At 43.3% G+C, this 18,316-nt stretch overlaps 1 protein-coding gene across 1 annotated transcript in view; it reads right to left on the reverse strand.

Moving 5' to 3' along the window:
* Positions 1–17,965, reverse strand: part of myo10l3 (myosin X, like 3) — a 99,935-nt gene extending 81,970 nt beyond the window's left edge. The window contains exon 1 of the mRNA XM_080752535.1: positions 17,904–17,965. Within this exon, the coding sequence (XP_080608661.1) occupies positions 17,904–17,924 (21 nt within the window). The 5' untranslated portion in view covers positions 17,925–17,965. The remainder of the gene's footprint in view (positions 1–17,903) is intronic.
* Between the last annotated feature and the right edge of the window lie 351 nt (positions 17,966–18,316).

Raw genomic sequence — 18,316 nt, forward strand, 5'->3', positions numbered from 1 at the left:
TCTTAAGAGCCACAGAATGAAGCAGTTCATGTTTTGTCTCAGCAACAGATGGTTTGCTAAACTCCAGGCTCCTCCCCCCTGACCCTGCCCTCCCCTGTTCCCCATGCAGGTCTGTCACCAACGCAGGACAAAGCCTTTAGCCCAGAGGTTAACCAGGCGGAAATACCCCTAACAAAGGCCAGCTGGGGCGCACAGGGACATGGGTGTGTCGACTCAACACAAATACACAACGCATGCAGACACACAACCCCCCCAAAGTGTCAATCCCCAAAATTTGAATCAGCTGCCTGCTGGCCACTTCAACAGCTGATCGGTCTCATGGTCTGGACAAGTGAAAGTTTGTGAGCCTGTGAGCCTCAACAGGGGGGTATCCATTTTAATCAAGTTTTCTTTGGTTTTGATTAGCAGGTCACTCACCACTCATCCCAGCCTTCCAGTAACCCATTTTGATGGTTCCATTAATAGGCACAGTTTTAGAGATGCTGTCAAGCAACAGACTCCATTCAAACCCAGTCTCCACGCTATGGGTCTCTGAGCACAAATAACTGATAGACAGTGGTAACCTGAGCCACCAAAACAGGCAGAATCATGCTCTGTCCAAACTGTCCCATCGTGCTCACTGACACTGACACAGGAACTGCTCAGGCTGAAGAGATCTGATCCTGGACTTGGAGGCTTGAGTTTCTCCAGCGTGCATAATGACATGCAGCTCAGAAATGTTCTAATTAATGGGCCTTTAAATATTAAAGGGCTAACACAGTGCAAGGTGCCATGGTTCTTTCTCTCCTGTCCAGCCAAGCATCAGTCCGGGGCGGCATCGGATGATCGTATCAGCCTGAACAAAAGAAAGCTAATCAACTCGACTTAGACATTGTCACGCAATTAGTTATGGTAAGCCTATTTCTTCATGATCCTGTGCGGTATCAGAGAGCGGGAAGCACTCAACCAGTCTATGGTGGTGGAGGGCCCATGTGGGCGCTGACTGAGAGGCAGATTGCTAGCCAGGAGCCAGGACTAATGCCCATCTGAGGGATGATTACATTCCGTTGGCCTCTGACAAGCGTCTAATTTGTTTCGTTTCACTCGGCCTTGGAGGAAGATAAAGCTTCCGAAGGACATCCCCCACCAGGCACACGTGCAGATGTGATCCAAAGGGGACTCCAGCCTCTAACACTGCTTCTAATATACAGTACATACAATATTATTAGAGATGCTCTAATTCCGATACCGATCACCTGGAATCAGTATCTGCCGATACCGATATTCCCGATCACAGCGTCAAATCCATAAATTCTTCGATTTATTGTGTTACTGTAGCAGTATTTATATATTTAATGATTATTCTTTCAAAACATTGACATTGTATATTAAGTATAAACATTAGGAGATTGCAGGCTGAGGTCCTTTAGTATCCAATTCAACTTGTAGGAGTTGAAGCTGAGGTAACATTCAGCCCCACAGATACATATTGTGAAAATAGCTGATCTAGCTTGTAGATAGGCAAAGCCGATTATTATCGGCCGATCACGATCACTCACCGATCAATAGGCACATCTGTAAATACATACAGTATTATATATCCTACACACACAGTTCCTCTGATATTCTATGACCAGCGGCTTTGCATGAGGGTGAAATTGCACTTCCTGCAGAAGTCTGATCATAGTTTAACCACTTTCAACCTGGTGCAAACATTGTTTTAATAAAATAGGGTCATTTCATTTAAACCAGCCACAATAACTCACATCAAAGCTTTGTGTAAAATAGGCAAATCACAGTTTGGTCATGATAATGTCTGCATGCATAAACTTAAATTAAACTGCAATCCAGAACTTATTTTAATGAGTGAAACATTCTATTTTAACAAATGTGTATGGTATGTACAATATAACTAGCACATCTGCAGTGGTTGGAGATGGTCTGCCTACTCTTCCAGGGTCATGTAGGAAAACATACTGTTAGTAATGCCTGAAGCTTGTGAGCACATGTTGCTCCCCTGGCCAAGCAGGGGTGCTATTTTCACAACAGAACCGTGTTATACAAAATGTAATGCCTTAACTCTTAGTGATCTTCAGATATGGGGGTTCAAATATGGGGGTCGCGGCCTGAGAAGGTTGAGAACCGCTGCGGTAGACCTTCGCACACTAACAAGTAAGTGCACCTCTACCGTCCCTGCTTTTCTAACCTTCTTTTGTTTCTTTGTTTCCTCTATGCCATCGTGGTGGCAGCCTGCCTGTCTGCTGGGCTGATGCACATGCTGTGGCGGGTGTGTGTGTGTGTGTGTGTGTGTGTGTGTGTGTGTGTGTGTGTGTGTGTGTGTGTGTGTGTGTGTGTGTGTGTGTGTGTGTGTGTGTGTGTGTGTGTGTGCGTGCGTGCGTGCGTGCGTGCGTGCGTGCGTGCGTGCGTGCGTGCGTGCGTGCGTGCGTGCGTGCGTGCGTGCGTGCGTGCGTGCGTGCGTGCGTGCGTGCGTGCGTGCGTGCGTGCGTGCGTGCGTGCGTGCGTGCGTGCGTGCGTGCGTGCGTGCGTGCGTGCGTGCGTGCGTGCGTGCGTGCGTGCGTGCGTGCGTGCGTGCGTGCGTGCGTGCGTGCGTGCGTGCGTGCGTGCGTGCGTGCGTGCGTGCGTGCGTGCGTGCGTGCGTGCGTGCGTGCGCGCGCGCGCGTGTGTGAGTGACAGGAGAGGGATCAGATGCACAGAGGCAACCTTCAGCGTCTGTGCTGCAAGAGGCATGAATTAATGATAGGGCGCAGCTGATCAGAAATTAACTAATGGAGGAAGAGATGTCCCATGGGGGTGGGGGCGGGTGGGGGTTTATACAGGGCTTCCCCAATCCATAGGGAGTGGGGGGGGGGGGGGGAGGCTCCAAAGAACCGTGTGGACCCCCCACGGAGACAGATATAAACAGACACACAACAGGAAGGCCGGCAGGCAGCTAGCAGCCTCTTTAGTTAACCCTGTCTCATCCACCTGCCACGTGCCCCAGCCCACAACAATACAATGACATCATTCTTCAGATCGTTGCCACTGGGCGGAAACCTCGTATCTCCGTATTTCATTGTTTTTCATAAATGAATGCCATACTTCATCAGTTCATCACGCAAGAGCGTTGCACACAAGTAGTGAACTAGGGCTGTCACGATTATGACATTTTACATGACGATTAATTGCCACTCAAACGCGATTAACGATTTAATTGTTTTTGTTGTTGACAATTACATTTCTGTTTGGCTTTTAGGCTTTGAGGTTACACATGGCAGATATGACACAACCTAAATATACAAAGAAATTACATATTTGTCAACTTTATACTTAAAAAAGAACATTGATAGTGGAAATAGCCGATCTACAAGCTCACAACGCGAAAATGTTTGAAAATATATTAACCTTCAACATGGAAACAATTAATTGTGACAGGCCTATAGTGAACATAGCAGATGTACAAGCTCAAACGCCTCACGTCAGCTATTTTCACTATTTTAAAATCTTTTTTTTTTATGATAATTAACAGAGGACTTACTAAGTTTCCATCTGACAGCAACGATATCCACCAAACTGTACTTCTTTAACGTATTCACACACGTCTCCCTAGTCCTCACGTCTTTTTTTCAAACGCCCAGACCGACGTACATATCTAAGAGCGTCTTTTTGTTCTTAGTATTTTTCGCAAGTTAACGAACAGCCCCATCTGGTGTAAAACAATTGGAATCGGAACGTGTGAAATGACGTCATCTAAAAAAAACGGCTCTCCATCCGATTCCTGTTTTTTTCACAGAACTCTGCTTTTTCTCGAGGAAATCTCACTCTTTCGAACGACCGCCATTTTGACAAAGGAGCGTCGGGAGGGTTAGTGACACACCCCACGGAGGTTAGGTTTAGGGTAAGGGTTAGAGTTGGGTGTCGCTCCCCTTTTTCTCCTCTTCCGTGTCTCAGTATGTGTTTGACAAAACTGCATTTTTCAAACGGCAACTATAGATTGCAAGGCTCAAACGAGTCTCATGTTTTCTTACACACAGAAAGCGTGTCCGTGTCTGCGAGGAAAAATATACAAATATTCTGTGACTACTTGAAAAGGTAAAGAAAAACGAAGGGCAGGTAAAGAAAAACAAAGGGCAGCGGTTAGTAGTTTGGTTAAATATTCTTGGCAGTGAATGAGTTAAGGTCGGAGGCCTGAGAGAGGTGCAATCGATGTATAGGTATATGTGTCACTGGGTTAACGGAAATCTAATTGAAAGCAGTGCAGTAGTGGCCAGCTGGCAGCAACATATGACTTGTAATCATCGCTCACAGTGTCTCTAATCTGCTTTTATTTCAATATCTCATTTTTCATCAACATTGAATTGCACAAAGGACCATGGAGGACAATAATGGATAATCCTGCAGGAGTGTGTGTGTGTGTGTGTGTGTGTGTGTGTGTGTGTGTGTGTGTGTGTGTGTGTGTGTGTGTGTGTGTGTGTGTGTGTGTGTGTGTGTGTGTGTGTGTGTGTGTGTGTGTGTGTGTGTGTGTGTGTGTGTGTGTGTGTGTGTGTGTGTGTGTGTGTGTGTGTGTGTGCGTGCGTGCGTGCGTGCGTGCGTGCGTGCGTGTGCATTTGGTTCCATTTGTACACTCTCAGAGTTACAGACCCATTTGGTTCCTAACTATCATTTATCTGCGGACCACCTGGAACTCCCTCAAGGACCCCTGGGGGTCCCTGGACCCCACTTTGAGAACCAATGCTCTACTGTGTGTGTGTGTGTGTGTGTGTGTGTGAGAGTGTGTGTGTGTGTGTGTGTGTGTGTGTGTGTGTGTGTGTGTGTGTGTGCGTGCGTGCGTGCGTGCGTGCATGCGTGTGTGTGCCCGTGCGTGTGCCTCTAACCCACCATATGGCTAATGAGCAGTTAGCTTAATTCATGTGTGTACAGAATGAACATAACCAACCGTGACCTCAAAGCCTCATAAGGAACATAACAGGAACAAGAGTAAGGGTCTCTTGCACCGCCAAGGACCCCACGGAGCAGCAATTATCTTGTTTTGCATTCTTGTGTAAAATGTCCCTTCACATACAAAAGCAAAAAGCCTGATTTATGCTTTGGTGATAAAGTATGAATCAGAAAATGAAAGTGTCAGAAAATGAAAACGTGTTGCTTTTTGTTTAGCGACACGTCGAACAACACTGTCAGGCGTCAGTGTGCAGTAGAGAGCACCAATTTGCTTTATGACAAAACCGAATCCAGTCGAGATTCAAAACGAGGTGCCATGAGAGGGAGGAGGAGGCAAAAAGATGACGTGATGATCAGTGGTCACTGCGGATTATTAACTGAGTCGTCTAAAAGCTTTCTAGGGCAGTGGTTCTCAACCTGTGGGTCGGCCAAATTATTTTGGGGGGTCCCCAGATGCTTAATTGTTTTCTCACTCAAAAGTAAACAAACCAACATAAAGTTTGAGTCTAGAGGTACAAGCACAATTCTAAAGTGACAATTTAAGGACGTTTTAATACCTCTGAAATGGCAAATTAGACATTGGCCAAGAATTGTAAAACATTTGAGGCAGAAATTGTGAAAATAGCCGATCAACATGCTCACGACGCCTCGCAACGTACGTAGATCTGCTATTTCCACAATAGAACCGTGTTATACAAAATGTAATTCCTCAACTCTTAGTTGTTGTCAGGTTGGGAGGGGTCCCCAGTTAAATTGATTATTTTGGGGGTCATGGCCTGAAAAGGTTGAGAACCACCGTTCTAGGGAGGGGTTTTTCTCTATGTTTACCTATCCATCTCTATCTGTGTCTCTGTGCCCTTGCCAGTGCCCTGTGATGGGAATCACGCAGCAGGAATGCCATAGATATTCCAGGAATGCAGATCAGTCAGGACTCAAGGATGTGTGTGTGCATGTCACATCTGTAACAGCGGTTCCGCAGGCAAACTAGAGACAAAACCGGGGTCATCGGGCTCCCGTTACATTGAACTCCAACCTCAGTCTTCTCATATCTCAACTCTGTCCCAACATGACTCCTCTATGCACCTAGAAGCTCAAAATATATTGTATATATATCTGTAAGACTTATTATGTTGTCTTGTATGGTAGTTTTCTATAATGTTTACTGAGCCATAAGTCATTGATATCCTTAATATCCTATACTGTACATTTTTGGCAGCTGAAATACTGTAATATTCTGATGTGATAATTCCCCTTCCTCTCTGTACTTGCTCTGGACTGCCTGCCTGGGAATAGGAGGGGGGGTACTGATTCAGAACAGAACATTCTTCTCCGTGTGAGTCTTAGCACCACAGTGTAGCTTCCTAGAACAGCCTGAGGCCTAACCACACACATGCCTGATCCATTGGACAGCAAATATAATGGGGAATGCTAGATGCTAATAGGTCATGGCTGTAGATTGTACCATGCTGTGAGTGTGATGCTATTAACCACCAAGGCGCCAGTAGTCTCTGAAGGCCATGGCTGTATGTGTATGGAATACTGTAGTTAGGAACACTTGGGGTACTTGAAATTACAACTGTGGTGGTAATTTGAGCAAGTTAGCAATACTTAACACTACAGCAAGCATTTTTCACTTTAGGCTATATACTATTTTGATGGTGCTGTTGTGTTTAATTCACACACTCACACTCACTCACTCCAGTGTTATACAGTACACACACACACACACACACACACACACACACACACACACACACACACACACACACACACACACACACACACACACACACACACACACACACACTTCTGCATCTATCCTGTAATAGGCTGCCTCAGTGCACAGTAATCACAGGGCGCTAAAAAAGGAAAGTCAACATCTGGGCTGGGAGCAGTAATCACAGGTTGGCTGTATTAAACTGCAATTCCAGACTTCTGAACCAAGAGGACTTACAGGCAACATTTATTGCCAACTAGGATTGTCTGTCAGGTACGACTGTCGAAGGTGAACAAACATAAAGCATGGGTGAAGGCGTCAGTATACAATAGCTTTAATCTTCTCTGGATAGTGTTCTTAATAAACACAGTATAAGCCTAAATCTGCCGAGGCCGTGGGTGAACCATTGAGGGAAGATTTGTCTCTAAGCCTATGAGTTTGAGGTAGACAGTTGTTACGGAGCTGCTGGGTAAATAAATCCTTTCATTAACCATTTTCAACCTGGCATCCCTACTCCCGTCACGTCATAGGCGAACATTGAAGGAAAATAGGCAATCATTTGGTGAAAATAGGTGAAATGTTTGTGACCATGTACCTACAAGGTCACAAACTTTTCATCATTATCATTAGGGGGTCTTCAAACTAAGCTACTACAGGGGGGGGGGGGCGCAAAATCCTTATGTGATAGGAACTTTTTTTGAAGCGGTGAAAGCCGCTTCCAAGGAGTGGCTTTGTGTGTCCCATGTGTGTCCCCTCATGTCCATATATGGTCATTTCAGTCCAGAATGAACAGGTTTTATCTGTCCGTAAATGTGTGTCCCATGTGTGTCCCCTCATGTCCATATATGGTCATTTCAGTCCAGAATGAACAGGTTTTATCTGTCCCGTACGTCCAGAATATGTGTATAGTGTCCGTCCCGGTCTGATGATTGGATGATTAAAAATGTCCAATGAGACCATACTTTGAGGATTGGTCAAGCTTCACATGACAATCCAGCCCTCCAGATAAAATCATTAATTCATTCATAGAATAAAAGTTCACCACTTCACTTCGAACCGAATGTATATACAGAGTTCATAGCTCTAGAACACATTGAATATATTAGGACTACTGCAGTAGTCCTATTATATTCAGTAGTCCTAATAGTCAAGCTTCACATGACAATTTGGCTCTCCAGACAATTTTATACTCAGATTCACCGCTTCACTTCGAACCGAGGTTTGATTTTTAAAGTGTTAAATAGCTATATGTTCTATTTTGATAGTAATCTTTGCTATATGGAGCGTTTGTTCAGTAATAAGGGTCTTCCAGCCTGACAACCCACATCAAAATGTATTTTCTCTTCATGATGAAAGAGCTGGGGAGATGCAGTGAGGTGACCCCTGTTACTGAACAAACACTCTATAGCAGTGATTACTATCAGAATATAGAGCTCTAACCTTTTAACCAAAAACTTTCAGTTTAAACCAGAAAATATTAATATTTGCCCTACCTTAAGTGATTTATTATTAATTAATTTACACAACACGGAATGTGATGATAGTGCTGTCAACATATATGAAGCTATCTATGAAATCAAATAAAATGTTTAATATGCAACACAACTTTATACAATAGTGGGGGACCCTGCTTGCTTACCTGATCCTCAGATTAAGGCCTGAAAAACTTTGAAAATCCCTGATGTAGGGTTTAAGTGGTTAATCAGGTCAGGTGAGGGTTCAGAAAAGAAGTCAAGTCTTTGGGCAACAAGACAACAGGACTACATCTACACTAGCAACAGGAACGGAACAGATCAGCTGGTATATGAGCATGGGCCATAGTGCCTGCCAGTCCAGAAACAGAACCCCGTGGCTTTGTGACCACTAGTCGGTGACACTCACAGCGTGACCACACCAGTGACGGGCAATATGAGTAGACCTCAGAGACATCCACACCCATCAGTCAGCCTACATTGTGAACAAATTGTCATTCATGAATCCCTCCAACTACGGAAACAGGCAGGCAGTGAAAATGGATACAATGATTTAATTCACTAAAATATATGGTACCTATAATAAAAAATAGACCAGGTCAACCTGGTTGTGCCAGACCCCCTGTCTGTCATCATCATTTATGACATCATGCCTTTTGTAGGCATGTCATCATCATGTCATCATCATATATACCCTTTATATAGAAAACCCGGACAGACCGACATTTGCTTATGTAGGCCTACCCATTTCATGGGTCTGGCAAATAGACCAGGTCAACCTGGTTGTGCCAGACCCCGGTTCTGCCAACCCCCTGTCTGTCATCATCATTTATGACATCATGCCTTTTGTAGACATGTCATCGTCATGTCATCATCATATATACCCTTTATATAGAAAACCCGGACAGACCGACATTTGCTTATGTAGGCCTACCCATTTCATGGGTCTGGCAAATACATACCATATGAACTATGGCAGATATTCTCATAGTTGTTTTTCCCCTTCACTATACTAGATATAATGAGTAGTATTCCTCGGGTGCGGTTTGTAAACAACATTCAAAGTCGGACTCTCCTTCCCGGCTCATTTACACCAATAGAACACACCTACTGTACCACCCAAAGGTTCATGCCCAGAAACAAAATAAAACTAGAACTCAAGGTGCCAAGTTGCTCCTTGTGCACAAGCAGGCCATGCATGGCCTACTTGTGCACCATGAGGTGCGCTCACCACTGGCATCACCACTGGCATCACCAGGAATGCTGGTCCCTCATTGGCTGTTAATGATGACGTTGCCAGAAATGCTGGTCCCTGATTGGGCTATGGGTTTAAACAAACACAGACACCAACATACCTACATACAGACACCGACATACCGGTACCTACATACGCAGCCGAAGGCAGTACTTGCGCGCTCTGCTGGCGCAAGTAATAACAAACAAAATAAAGGCACAGAGTCAGTAAAGGAGTAAAGTGTCTACACACTACACAGCCACAGACTTCTAGTGGGTCACATAAGTGATGATTGAGAGGGATTCGTGTTGTATGATTCTCTACATACACTCAGTATGTGTTTTTAGGAGAAGGTATCTCTTTGAGCTCAACCATGCTGCCCGTATAATAGGGCAAGTACACTCACTGAGAGATAATGAGGATACAGGCCCAGACATATGACTGTGTGTACAACAGTACTACAGTAATCTCTTTATTCCATTTTACCATCACAGTAAGCCTGGAAAAGAGTCATCTGCCAGGCTGCCATGGGTTGCTTTACACCCAGACCATGACACATCATGGGCCCCCTTCAAATAAAGATAACACTGACACAAACTTACAGAGAGCGAGAGGGAGAGAGAGAGAGAGACAAAATCAAGATGGCACAAAAGATCGGTATTGGTAGAGCAGACTCAAAGTCAGAGGTGAGTTAGTATTACGTTTCTTTTTTGTGGTCCTAAAAAATCACCCGGCTGTATCTGGAACAGTACACTGTTGTCTGGCCCAAGGAGCGACCAGAGGGAGGGTGACAAATGGAGGTTACATACCTGGGCCTGGCTTGCGGTCTACAAAGGAGGTCAGCTACCACAGTATGTAGGCTAATGATTCAGGCTGGACAAGTGGACGTGGACGAACTGACAACACACTCTCACTACCCGTCTCTGCAACAGCATTGCTGTTTATCCTCCATGACTTCTTATCATGGGGTCATGTAGACCCAAAAACAACAAACGCATTTGAGAAAAAGGCCCAAAAATGACTTATTTTCAATCAATTACACACCCATGAAGCCTTGAATTCATAATAAGTTGATGACCGGTGGTGTCCGGTACCGAACACTCCACCGGTCAAATTATTGGCTTAGGAATGCATCAAAAACCAAATAAATCTCCATGAATTCAAGGGGACTGCCCATAAGTCCGAAGGTTCATTAGTCCGAAGATTCATTTGTCTGAATTTAGTTAGGGTTACTGAGGTTAAGGTTAGGGTTAGGGTTAGAGTTAGGCATAGTATTCTTAACAAATTCAGACTAATGAACCTTCGGACTAATGAACCTTCGGACCAATGCCATGGCACCGAATTCAAGGCTTCATGGGTTCAAATCGATAATTTTTTTTGGGTGAACTACTCCTTTAAGCCGACGCTACATCAACACGATACAATACAAATTGTGCCTTGCAGGGCATGACATTAAGGCTTGTCATGTTGTCCGGGACAACTAATAAATCTTTATGGACAAGTTCATTAAAAATGTACACAAGTGGTTTTTGGTTTCACTTTTTCTGTGACGCTCCTAGCAGTGTTGTGCTAGTATGCAGACTATGGACTGCCGATACTATGGAGTGGAGGGTGGAGGGGGCCAAGGGGGTCTTATTTATTAGTAAAAGAAATGACTTGTCCAATGGACAAGTGCCTCAAAAAGTTAATGTCAAGCAGCCTTGCATTATCAGATGATGTCTTTATTGCATTTGTCTGTTTTGTATGTTACAGGTTGACCGTCTGAGGGCATTATGCAAACATTCAACAAGAGGTAATTTACGGCAGACAAGCCCCTTTCAAAGCATCGTTTGTTACCGTGAAATACTGGACGAAAGGCCATGATCTTGTTTAAAGACCACTGACAGGCAGTGTTGTCAAACGGCAGGTTAGGCTAAAGTCAACAGCATGGTGGTGACAACAGTAGGGTATCACAGACCCTAGCGTGATAGACAGAGGGAAAGTTACTGTACAGGTTTCACATCCAATAGCAACATTAAGGTGATTCTACTGTACCTATACCCCAGAGACTTATGCCCTATTTTAAAACTAGTGAATTAGCCAATATATTGTACAAGGTGCTTGTAGACCTGCTATTATTTTTACATTACAGAACTTTTAAAAACACCCAATATTGGGTCTCCACATTTAATATGGTTCTGTTTAAGTGAGAGAAGTACATCATTAAGTTGAATAATGCTCAATGGAATGTTGTTAACTACGATCCCAGAGCTACAAGTTTACAGGACATCCATGAGCGAGCTTAACTACATATAAACCTTGTTTACCTTGTTTGTCTGTGCTGATTTGCATATTCACATCATCATGTTGTATGCATTTAGGCTAGGCCTATTTATAATGGGCAACCATAATCTTTTTATTTTGTGAGAGGGCCAGACAATACCTTACCATAATTAGTCCCAGCAGTCTTGCGACAGATTAGAATACAGCACTTCCAGATTGTACACAAGCTGCTTCTATAGTGCTTACACTCGCCTAAATCATGGCCTTAGGCTTAGTAATAACACCCTTTGTTTTTTCCTCACATATTATTCAGTGCTTATAATTCTCCATGTTAAGTACAAGACCTCAACAGATGCAACCAGAGCACCAAAAAACATGCATTTCACTGACTGAATATATCGAAATGTAAATATTGTGTATTTTTGAAGATGGCAATGTAACAAAAGATTCAAAAGAATACAGCAGGAAGTCAACACTGTATTGTTCAGCCCCTTCCTTCCTTCCTCACTTCCTTGTTTCATGTCCTAAATTCCTATTACTCCCTTGGCCGTCTGCTTGGTCGGCTCTCCACTGGGGCAGCTGGAAGAAGTGACAACTGGGCAAGAATGATTCTTCCATTTAAATAGAAAATAGTCTGCTCTCAGAAGTGGGCTGGGCTTTCTCACATTACCAGAGAACAACTTAAGAGCATGCGAAAACCATAACCATCTTACTTCAAGGCCATGTGCAACCACCACACAAGGTTGTTGTGCACTAAATGTGTGAGTGCATCTGTGTCGTTGTTGTTGTTGTGAGTGAGTGAGTGAGTGAGTGAGTGAGTGAGTAGGCGTACTGGTAATGGTGTGAAACCTAAGCCTTGCCACCGACAGTTTCACAGTCCATAGGCGACGGGTGGAATCTCAAGGGTCACTGCTGGAAATCTGGGAATCCCTACATCAGAATGTCTCTGAGGGGTAAAGAATTTGGTGTGCAATGTAAGGATGCTATGTGTATCTATAAATGACTACATGTGGCTTTCCAACGTATGGCAGCTGCTGCTATATATGGAGGACGATTTCCAAGTTTAGAAATATACGTAGAGGGAACGCAGCCTCCTCAACAGTAAAAAGAAAAAAAAGCACTACGATGTAAAATGTCTAAAACATTCCACTATGTGTGTGTTTGTGTAAAAAGACAGAGATTGTGTGTGTAGCCCAATGGTGTTCTCATCTGTGAGAGTACTATAGGCCTAAATGCTCAAGAGGAAAAGATCTACAGTCTGATGACTCACACGTACACGTACACGTATACACATCCACAAAACCCGTAGGAAAGGGGGGTGACACGTCTGGCAAGGCTGAGTAGGCACCACTGACTGACACCAGTATCATTCATTCACAATCTCTGACACACTCCGTATGTGCATGTTGTGATTCCCACATGCACCTAGCTGGAGGATGAATGGGGCCAGGGTCAGGTAAAGCTGCTGAGGGCTTTATGGGGATCAGAGGCACTGTGTTCTGACACTCCTGAGTCCTGAGAGGAAGGGCAAGAAGGAAGCTGAGGGACAGGGTGGGCCTAACAGGATAGATCTGCCGTCTGAAAAGTATATAAAATGAAATTACTTTTTTTTTTTTTTTTTACTTACTACTTGCATGCTTGAAATGTTACTCTTACTCAGCCTCTTCCAGTTGAAAATAATATTAAAGTTTTAGGTAAAGTCACAGGAATAAACCATCAGATTAGGTAGATATATTGTGTTGTATTTATATCGAACAAAAGACGGTTGCTTCTCTACTCAAACACACTTGCCCGTCGGGCAACCTGAAAGCAACAAGCACCTGCCTGAATGTTATATTTACTTGCCACAGGCAGTCGGGCAGCCATGTTATATATTCTTGTTGTTGTTTTTTTTGTTGTTGTTTTTTTTTAAGATTTGTTTTTGGGCTTTTTATGCCTTTATTTTGATAGGATAGTAGACTGACAGGAAATGGGGAGAGAGATGGGGAATGACATGTGGCAAAGGTCATCCGGATCGGGAATCGAACCGGCGACGCCAGTAGGCATCATAGCCTAGTAAGTGGTATGCGCCTTGACCACTAGGCCAGCGGGCGCCCCATATATTCTTGTTGTTGATTAGTATTCGATATTGCACCAGGGCCAATAGCTGTAGTCTTTATTCCCTGCCTGGGGACAGGGAATAACAGTTATTCCCTTTTTCATAATACCCTGCCTGGGGGCAGGTTGAGATGAACAAATTTATTAGGATGATTTTACCATGTAGAGGAAAGATATGAGCATGGGCCTCTTTGTTTAGGGTGAACCACCTCAGCGAAGGGGTATAAACTTGACTAGAGTACACAGTTTTACTGGGATGGGTCGTTTGGCTGAATAAAAGATAACACTAGTAAGACGCCTCAGGGCGACATGGGTCTTGGCCGTCTGTCCAGTGATGTATATCGGACCAGTTACCCATATATGGAGATCCATGTACTGTATGGAGATATGCTGTGAGACCCCAAACATGCTTACTCAGTTATTCGTTATGTGAAAATCCTATGACTTCTATCCCATCATAAATACAATCCCTTTCATGCCCAGAGATCCCTGTCTGAACCAGCCACACAGATATGGGCTGTCTTCCTCCATATAAGGGCATTCCCATTAGAGATGGAACGATTGCAAAATTTTTGGCCGATACCGATCCACCGGTTTTATGATGGTCTGACCTGCCAAAACCGATTTTTACGATACCGATTTCTTTAGCTAAGAACAAGAAAATAGGGTTGCTCCAATACCCTTTTTTTCAGGCCAAGTAGGCCTACAAGACATACTTCAATTTGAGTACCAATAAGCTAGAATGCCAAATCAATCACAATAGTACAATATCCAAAAATCACAGACAATATCCAGTCTAATATGACCGTCTGGACTAGGCAGGAGGAAAGCAGGTGACATGCTTTTTTTCCCTCCTTCTTTTTGGAGACGACATTGACACAGGATTGTGGAATATATCCTTACATTGCAAAGGTAATCAGCACCATCTGTATTCTGTAGGCTGCCACTTAGTAGACTGGCTGCTACTTGCTAATGTTTACTTTAGTCACAGGACCAGAGGCATAGACACAATTGGCATAAAACCGGTATTTATGTCAGTGACCTGCCGGTCACCGATTCGACATCATACCTGCCGATTTTTTATATTGGCCGATTCCGATGTCCATCCCTAATTCCCATATGAAGTCCTGTTAAATACAGGCTTAATATTGATGACATCGGGGATCTCCATATATGGGCATAAATGGGATACTGTTAGAGTGGTTCCCATGACATCACTACATACAATACATTTTATGCCCATACTTGGAGATCCCTGTCTGAACCAGCCACACCGCTGTGATGTCACCTGTTTATGCCCATATATGGAAATCCCTGCTCTGAGTATCTGACTGTGATGTCACCTGTGATGTCACAGTGATGTGTCAGGGGAACCACAGTATCAGGTGTTATCCCTGCTCTGAGCCTGTGATGTCACAGTTTTGTGTCAGGCGTGACATACAGACAGACAGACAGAGATACGTGGACAAGATGTGCCCGTTTCCATAGTTAACTGCGACCTACGGTCGCAATAATACTGAGTACAAACACAGATAGGCCTACATCAGGATCAGGGGGATTTGCTGTGAAAATTAACGTCCTCATCATCATAATCATGTCTATTTATCAGCAATGGGCATATGCTTCTTAGGGATTTCAGGACTCAATATGCTCACTCAAAAATAATTAATAATTTTAAGGGTTTGTAAATGTAAATGTTATGTATTAGACAGGGTAGGCTGGGTTAGGCTTCCTAATTAAATGTAAGAATTAAGCCCAGCAACGGTTATAAATCAAATAGCCTAATTTAAGTGGATTCTATCCGTTGAACTGACCATTAATATGGAATTGTTGAGCTGTTGTGCCTGACCGCATCAGTAAACAACTTTATGATCTTATATAGATGAATTGAGTAAAGTGTGGTCTGGTTTTTGAAATGCATTTGTTCAGGGGATGCCAGCATCCTGAATACTGCAAAGCCACTGTTGCCAGCGCGGATTTCATTTACTTGGAATTCCACCAGTGAGAGAGACCAAGGGCACGGTCACACCACTTTTATTCTACCTATGAGGGCAGATTCTGCCAATGCATTTCAATGGTAATGGAGTGTTTTGTTTTATTTTTTCCCCAGAAATCTGCAGATGGCAGTGAAGGTCTGTATTTTCGGTGTACGACACTAGCTCACAACTAAGGAGTTAAAACTCTGTGAAAACAGTGAATGATTTACTATAACTCTTAAGATTAAATTAGCTATTGACAGTTGATGGTGATCTCAATTGTAAATCACCACAGGAAGGAGTTTAATATTATGTATTGTTTGTCTGTGTTATTATACAATTCTTATATTCCCCCCTTAGTTATTTTCAACAGCATATTCTTTATTCTGTGATGATTTCAGTATTGCTGATGTACTGATTTATTAAGTGCATAAAATGATATACAGTAGGATTGACTGTGCAGTCCTCCTGGTAGAGTGCAGCTGGAGGGGCTGGTGTGGGGGTGTTTCACCATGCTGTTGACTTTAGCTCAATCTGCTTCATCACCAAGCTCTTTTTAAATTACCTCTTGTTGATGGGAATCTATTCTTAACATTGTGAATGTTTTCATAATGCCCTTGGATTGTCAAGCTGGTAAATAGAATAGAATAGAAATTATTAGAAATTGAAACTTTAGTGTCAACCCCTGTATAACAATATAACAATAAATAAATAAATCATTGCAATGTTATACAGATGGACAGTGATGAGTGATGACGAGACTGTATTGATACCAATGCCATTAGTGATTCTGCTTATCAGCCCAAATTCCTTATCGATTCCCTTATTGACTCCTGATCAATTTTCAGGGTGAAAAGATTGTAGAACTACACCGGTTTAAACAGTATTATTATCTTGGAGTCTGAAGACGGTGTAGAGACAGTAGATAAAAGCATGCATGTATGCATATTATTATGCATTTGAACTAGGGATGCACAATAATGTTTATCGGTGGTTTTAAAGGCTGTATTAATAAAGTGATTTTTCAATATAGGCATTACTGATGATGATGATTAACAAATCAAAACGTTTTGAAAACACAAATATCCACGACCACAATATTGTCACAATATTGGGGTATTGATATTTGATATTGTTTTGCAAATGTTATGTAGGCTTAAACTGTCAGAAGTACATGCCGGCATTGATAAAAGGAAATGATAAGCTTGGAGGCATACAATGTCAATTCTCTGAGGGAAAATGTCAAATTCCTGAACAGTTTCTCAATTCCCATCCCATTACCTATTGTTTACACAAGGTGTATCTCGTCTAGAACAACATGAGAGGATGGATATACTAACAACACTAACATTAACTCAGTTGAGAAGCATAGTTCAGGCCAGGGTCTTATTACAATGTTGTAGGTTGTAAGGCAATAGGTGGTGCGTGCTGCTGTCTGCATAGCCATAGTAGGCCACCTTGATCAGTCAGGGACAGGTAGGTGTTGGCATGACAAGGGTACTGAACAACTGTGAGGGAGAAATGAACCCCAGTCCAACAATACATGGCGTGGCCTACATATGTGATATCAGTGAAATTACAAAAGCACAGATGCATGCATGCAGCATGTAGGCGAGACCCAAAAGGAGAATTATTAGTATAAAAAAGATTAAGCAAAAACATTCATGATAGAATAACACTGGTGATGTCACATGAGTCATGACATCACAGCACTTAATTATATTCAGTAGTTGGTATAAGGAAATTAAACAGGTTGAGTGGGATTTAAAAGATATATTTAACTTAATAATACACAACACACAAATGAGCTTAATGTTTAATATGGCTTGAAATAAGTTATCATCACCAAGTTCACACATGCAGCTGCATCCTGTGACTGTGAGTAGCAGAGTAGAAGTAGACAAGCCCCAGTGCGCAGAAAGCAGCCCATGTGTCACTAGGCTCGTCTAGACAACATTATGTTCTGGTTAAGAAAGGGAAATGCTGCAAACAACAAACTAGACTTATATTAAATTAGTCTTGTTGTATAAAAAAAACACTGAGGTGGCTCAAACGAGTCAATGTACTGTAGGCTAAAGCATAGCCTCACTGAAACGCGCACGGGACGCAAGGAGTCGAAGATCTAACAAAGACCCGGCGGGGTACCCAAAATAATCCAGGATTTCCACAGGAAAGAAACAATAAAGAAGGTGAGCAGAAATGACTATAACGAAAGTCGAGAGAAAACTCACCTCTGCAAAGAAGGTATCCATTTTTAACCCAATTATATGCCCCAGGTCCTCTAGTCCCTTTGTAGTGTTGGGTTCAGGACAGGGTACCACAGCTGCGCTCGAAGGTGTATTCCCAAAAGCTTTCCATCCGCGAGCACATACAGGGGACGGCCGGGGAGATTCAAAAAAAGTTCCCCGCGTGGTCTTCTATCACAGCTAGACCCACTTGGAGTGGTACTCAAGTCACAACTGAGCCGGTTTTTGTGCAGGTCTGGCGACACTTTGCGGTTAATAATTCTTGAAACGCTTCTTCGCCGTGTCCCGGTGCCAGCCGTTGTCGTGCGCTCTGTTTTTCTGTCCCGTCTAGCCATTCAATGCAAGCCTGGGCCCGGCTCATTATTATTCAGAGAGGCGGGGCTTGAAGCCCATAGAAG

The sequence above is a fragment of the Nannobrachium achirus genome (genome assembly GCF_963921795.1).
Source record: "Nannobrachium achirus genome assembly, chromosome: 22".
NCBI lineage: Eukaryota > Metazoa > Chordata > Actinopteri > Myctophiformes > Myctophidae > Nannobrachium > Nannobrachium achirus.